Source organism: Ammodytes marinus (assembly GCF_949987685.1).
Source record: "Ammodytes marinus genome assembly, chromosome: 2".
Lineage (NCBI taxonomy): Eukaryota > Metazoa > Chordata > Actinopteri > Uranoscopiformes > Ammodytidae > Ammodytes > Ammodytes marinus.
The window spans coordinates 7,567,330-7,573,907 of NC_137231.1; the positions used below are offsets into that span (position 1 = coordinate 7,567,330).

The 6,578-nt window shown below is 49.1% G+C and overlaps 1 protein-coding gene across 1 annotated transcript; it reads left to right on the plus strand.

Moving 5' to 3' along the window:
• Positions 1-2,307: 2,307 nt before the first annotated feature.
• On the plus strand, positions 2,308-5,961 carry LOC307261665 (zinc finger protein 703-like). Its single transcript, XM_080042238.1, has 2 exons — positions 2,308-2,969; positions 3,639-5,961. The coding sequence occupies exons 1-2, from the start codon at positions 2,703-2,705 to the stop codon at positions 5,154-5,156; spliced, it is 1,785 nt and encodes a 594-aa protein (XP_079898364.1). The 5' UTR covers positions 2,308-2,702; the 3' UTR covers positions 5,157-5,961.
• Positions 5,962-6,578: the final 617 nt, after the last annotated feature.

A 6,578-nucleotide genomic window follows, 5' to 3' on the forward strand; every position in this document is an offset into this window, starting at 1 on the left:
TTATCATTTCTCTCTCCTTTCTCTTTGTACAGTACTGCACGCAGCCAGACCTTGTCAAAGTCTGGCTGACACCGGTACAGGCCCCGCAGACGTAAAACTACTCGAAAGAAAGAAGAAACAGAAAAAAAAGACATGAGACTCTTATGAGCTCTCCCGTCAATGTCAGCCCCTCATTAAACAATCACACAGAGCATCTACATAACGCTAATCCCTGTGCGCGCCACAAAACGCCTCGGCACTTCCAAACACGGAGACAAATGAGCGGGCGAGGATTCTGCCAGAGCCAGGTTTCTGAAGAATTCCGCTGCCCCTAATGTCAGCATTCTATATATTTACTCTGGAGTCAGGGCAAACAGCAGCTTTTCAACACGGGGAGGAATTAGGGTCCGACCACAGAGCTATGGCGTCCATTACAGGCCTCAGCGGGCTTCATAAATCACTGGATCACAAGGGGCATGTGGGGTCCGCTCCTCCTCACTCCCACCTCAGCCCCCCAATCAGCTCTCGTCCTAGGGTTTTTTTTTTGTTTTGGCTGCTGTTCTAACCCAACCCACTGCTTTGATACAGCCACGCAGAGGAGGACTTGGAAATGTCCCCCCGAGGGCCATGCGGGGACCTGGACCTGCTGAGAAGCCTCTTTAACGGGGAAAGCTGTCCCCTTTTAAAATATCCACAACAGGAAACGGCCATCAGTCATCGACACGCCAAAACAGCTGTTACTAGCCTACATCAAGGGGACACATGAAAGGAGTAGCTCCCTGTTGTTTGAGCCCTCCCTTGTTTCATTCTCTCGCTGCCTTTGTCTGGCTTTTTCCCCAATGCCCTCCTCTTTGGTCTCCCTTTTTAAAACAAGCCCCCCCCCCCTCTCTCTTTCCTTATGCAACTCCACCCACACTGCAGCGACTCTTACCCACTCACCCTTTTAACAAGTGGATGACTGTGTGATAAACAAGGGCTCCGATCGGAAACCTCACGACTTAACTAGCAGTCTGCGTTGTAAAGAAATGTTTGAAAATCCCCCCCCCCCCCCACCACCCCTTTAAGCTCTCAGCGTTAGCCATAAATCTCCCTGCGGAGAGTTGTTACACATCACCTGTTTACGCGTCTTTGGCCCCAGCATGGTGACAGACAGTTTTGAACACACAGACGGATTCAAAAGGAAGATTGGGCCGCTGCTTAAGCCCGGCGGCGTGCACGTTTTGCGTTCCCATATTCTCGGATCTCCGCGGGTCATTGAAGCGTGAGTGGCAGTGTGTGGGTGATGAGTGAGGACTAAGCCTAATGATGACAGGTCAAACACTGAAGCCGTTGAGTGAGGCTGGAGTCACTCCATCCTCCCTCACACTGCTTTTCCTCTCGGCTGCAGATAAACGGCAGCAGCCATTATATTCATGTAGCCGGCTGATGGCGGAAACACTTTGATAAGGCCCCTAGCCTGTGTTGTAGAATGTCAGAGAGTTGACTTATTAAACCTCGGAAGAACGCCCCGTCCCTGCGTTTTATTTAGCCGGTAATCAATGATCCGTGACACCACTTTAAAAGGACTTGAATACAACAGTGTGCTAATGTGTCGGATTATGGAGCGGGGTCGCCCAGGCCATCTGATTAGTTGGAGAGGCCTTCCAAGCAAGATGGAAATCCCCATAAAGCACAGCGCGTTGTTCTTTATGGAAAATTAAATTAAGTTGCCGGGGCTGACTATGTGGTAACCGAGAAGGAACTCCATTGTTTTCTTGTTTTCTCTGTTGTTTGCTCATGTAGCATACCAGATAGAGAAACACTTCCAAAGTAGTATCAATGTATATTTGAACTCTAAACGCAAACACTCAAGTTGTCATTCACTGTCACAAGAAAATTCAATCATGTCAATTTGCTTTAATCTGGAAATTGAATTAGACCAAGCAGCAACTGAAGTTTGGTTGCTATAATGTAATAAAGCCATTAGCATACCGGGAATAGACATTATTTTGAATTTGATGCACCTATTTGCAAGAGGTGGGTTGACACATTCCACATAACAACACAGACAGTTCATTTGGGGATATTCGTATTTGGTCACAAGATGTATTTATAATGTAAAATTTGTGATCCAGTGTTGGCAATTTGTATGATTAGTTTGCATGTGGTTTATGGAGTTCACTGACACAGATTTGCACATTTTGGCCTGAGCATGAGGGTGAGGCCAGAAGACAAAACCGCGCCTCCTCCTATTGTCCCGCCCCCCTGCTTGTGAATGCGGACACTTGTCATTGGACGGCGGCTCATCGCTTTGAAACCCTCCCCTCTCGTCGTTAGTATGTGGAAGAAGTGAGGTACTGTGAGACTGCTGCAGAGGGAGAGACGCACACACAGCGGAGGACTGTCAAACACACCGAACTCTGCGGGGATATTCTTTCCACTTCTTCCGTATTCCGATGATCAGCTATTAATAGTGTTTGGCTTTTTACTCGTTTCACATTTTTTTCCAGCACTGGATAAAGGAATATTTAGGAATAATTATCAAACAGTCCGATAAAGGATGACATTTGGGCAATTTGTTCCACTTTAGAGACAGCTTGGGTCCGGCGCACTGCGCACATGCCCTTCTGGATTACCGCACTCTCTTTCTGTTGAGTTTATCATCATGAACTGTGCAGGCGAATGAATTTCAAACCTGCGTCCACTCGTTACATGTCCCCGTTCCATCACGAGCTCCGATCCAGATGAGAGATCACCCCGGTGGATTTAAACCGCTTTTACGCAGCGAACTCCCTGAGCGCAACGCCGCCGACGCCAGCGGTGATACACACCGCGCAGGAGCGCAGAGAACGTCCGTTTTCACATCCACGTCTTGTCCTTCTCCCGCGGATCCCTCGCGCCAAGCCAAAAGGCTTCCCATCCGGATCATAAAGATGTTGACGGCGCACAGCGGCCACTTGCTGCACCCTGAGTATCTCCAGCCCCTCACGTCTGCGCCAGTCAGCATTGAAGTAAGTAAATAAAATTATATGGCATCTTCTCCACCATTTATTTTATGTTTTCCTCCTAATATTAATAAGATAATAGAAAGGACATGGCGTAGGTTGCCATGAGTGTTATTTTCACGAAAGTGTCAGTTTATATGCGCCATTTTACGCACAGCGATTAATTGGCAAGTTCTCAAGACAGCAGAGTTCATAAATGGTAAATTACAGCATATGATGAACAGTTTTAAACGTAATATAACCCGTTCTTCTCATAGATGTACTATAATTATAAGTTCTCATTACATGTGTTTGAGGGAGCCCTTTGTGTCGGTATTTATTTTAAACTTTGATTCAACTTTACATCCTTTGTTCACGTCAGATATAAATGCACAACTCAGAGCTGAAGTGCGCTTCGCACGGTTAAATCAAGTTCAATACATTATTAGAAGATTCATTATTGTATATTAGATTCAAGATGGTTTATTTGCATATGGACAATTATTACAGCAGCAGTCATTGGCAATGCAATTCTTAATTCCGAGGCTCCTCTCAACAATGCAATATAAAGAAGAAGAAAATGTATAATGAAAACACACAAGTGAAGAGTTACACTTGTAATACAGTGGTGATTTTAAGATGAAATCAAGTTAAAACCGTTTGTTCACCTTCTCATTCTCTTTTCTTCCTTCTCAGCTGGATGCAAAGAAGAGTCCTTTGGCCCTGTTGGCCCAGACCTGCTCTCAGATTGGCAAACCGGACCCGTCCTCCTCCTCCAAGCTGGCCTCCCTCTCCTCTGGCGGCCTGGGAGACAAGGAGTCCTCCAGCCGATCCTCCAAGTCAGGAGAGCAGCACCACTCCCACGAGGACAAGTCCAGCTTTAAGCCTTACTCCAAGTCACCGGGCGACTGCCGGAAGGACGTTCTAGTGACAAAGGGCCCGTCGGATAAAGCAGCTTTCAGGGTGCCCAATGGAAGCTCTGGCAGCAGCAGCAGTAACAACGCTTCGTGTCCGTCCTTCCCTCCTCATTCCCGGTCACCCACCTCCAGCAGCTCCCCTCCCCTGCACGCTCAGAGCCAGCAGCAGACGCACAGACAAAGCCATTCCCCCTCCACACACTCACAGCCCCTGCCTCACTCTCAGGCCCCGCACATGGACAGCAAACCTGCCAGCTCAGAGCAGCAGGCCAACTCGGACAGTAACAACAACAGTGCTGGCAAAAAGGACTCTGATTCTGCTAAGTCAGGAAACGACAGCGCTGCTCAGTTAGCTAACTCCAGCCACGTACGGGCCAGCGCCAACTCCAGCAACGCCAGCTCCGCATGCAGCCCGCGGCCGGAGAGCAAGTCTGACACCCAGGCCTCCTCCTCACAGCCCGGCCTGGGCTCTGCTGCTGGACACATCGCCCCCGTCTCTCCTTTCAAACCGGGACATTCCGTCTATCCCTTGCAACACGCTAGCATGGGCTACCACGGCTCCATCGTGGGGGCCTACGCCGGCTACCCGTCCCAGTTTGTTCACGGCTTGGATCACACCAAGTCCGGTTTGGGGTTAGGACTCCAGGGGAAGCATCCCAGCTCCAGCCCTCCGTCCATGATGCAGGGCTTGTGTCGGGACCCGTACTGTCTGACCTACCACAACGCGCCCCACCTAGGAGGAAGCAACTGCTCCACCTGCATCCACGACCCCTCAAGCCTAAAGTCAGCTGGTTACCCCTTTGTTTACCCGTCCCACCACCTCCACTCCCTGCACTCTGGCTCCGCTCCCTCCCTCACCCACCCTCTCTACACCTATGGGTTCATGCTCCCCAACGACCCTCTGCCCCACGCCTGTAACTGGGTGTCCGCCGGAGGGCCGTGCGATAAGCGTTTTGGCACGTCGGACGAGCTGCTAGCACATTTGCGCTCCCACACCGCCCTGCACGGGATGATGGACAATAAGGTGCTGTCGGGCTACCCTTCATCGGTTTCTTCATCGGCCTCCTGTCACCTCCACCTTCCCCCACACACCAGTGCAGGTAGCATGCCTAGCTCCTTCTCCCTAAGAGGGTCTCCAGGCTTGAGCCTGGCCCGCTACCACCCTTACGGCAAATCCCACCTGCCCGGAGCCCCAGGACTTCCAATGACATCCTTGCCCCCGTCCTCAGCCTATTACTCCCCCTACGCCCTCTACAGCCAGAGACTGGGTGCAGCCTCAGCCCTTGGATACCAGTGATACAATAAAATATAAGTGTTGACGGCGCAAACAGACTGCAGGCACCAGCTTGGACTATCCAGAGCCGCCCCCCTTGAAGATGGATTCTTGAGATTTTGGGGGTGATCAGCAGTACAGGGCATGGTGCCGGATGGCCTGCCTGCCAGGAATACCACCTGTTAGCCTCAGGATTGTGACTGTGTCGCTCCCGAAATGCAAATAGTCCCCGGGATGGATTGTCTGCAGCACGGACCCAACAGTCTTGATTTCTTTGGTTTTGCCTTTTTGTTCTCTATATCTGTCTCCCAGAACTGAAAGTCTGTATTTATTTTTCACTCAAGCGCTTGCTATTCAACTCTGGGGGGGAGGGGGGGGGGGGGGAATTATACTGTCCGAAAAAAAAACTGTTCTGAAGTGTTCTAACTGAAAAAAAGATTTAAGTATAGTGCCATTATGCCTATCATACACTCTAAGAAATAAAAATCTGCACCACGATGAAGATGGACTTGTGAGGCTTTATTCTGGGGAACCTCTTTTGATCTGATTTCCTTTCGGCTGTTGTTGTTTTCTTTTCTTTTCTTTTCTTCTTCATCTTCTTCAGACTCTGGAGAACTGCATGCCCATTGAGAATGATCTTGAACAATGCCATTATTTTTATTTGTAAATATGCAAAGATGTAATATTTTTTCAAGCTCACTTTGGGGTCAAGCAAAGCAAATGGTACAAAGATAAGGAAATATGACAATGTAAAAAAAAGACAATTAATGATGGCTGTGCTATCCAACCAACAGGAAAAAGTCTTATTTTGTTTAAATAAATGATACATGATTGCACTCTTACTTGTTTTTTTTCACTCTCTGATTACTATCTGTACTACCACAGAGTAGCTTTTTGTCCTGAGCTTCAAGAGGATGGAGTAAATCTTGCTAGAATGCTGCACTGCACTTATCTAGGTCTATCCATCATTAGGGTGGTTACAAGCCACGCTATATGAGGCTATGTGTAATATTTCATGGCTCATATCAGTTGACAGGGCCGTCCCAGGGAAGGGCAGGCCGGGTCACATTAGCCCTGTTAGCTAGTCTCCGAGGACCTCCATCTCCTCCTTCATTCTCCATCACGCGCATTGCTTTTATGTTGTTGCGAGTGCAGCTTTTTTAATTGCTGATTCTTGTTTGCGCGGCCTGAAAAACAGCCTCCCTCAGCAGAGTGGAGTGGCCGCTGGGTCACTGGGACTTCAATAATGACCTGAGGGAGGTGTCGACTCGGGATCTCCCTCACGCTCTGACGGATTGGCCCGCAACACAAAAGGCCACGGCTGACAATGGGAGGCGGTTAATAGAGAAATATTCATCAAAGTCCTGACACCTCCCCTGAGGAGAGCAAGGGTTTCTCTTACAGGAACCGCAAACATGTCGGCCTCCAGTCCTTATGCGAGGACCT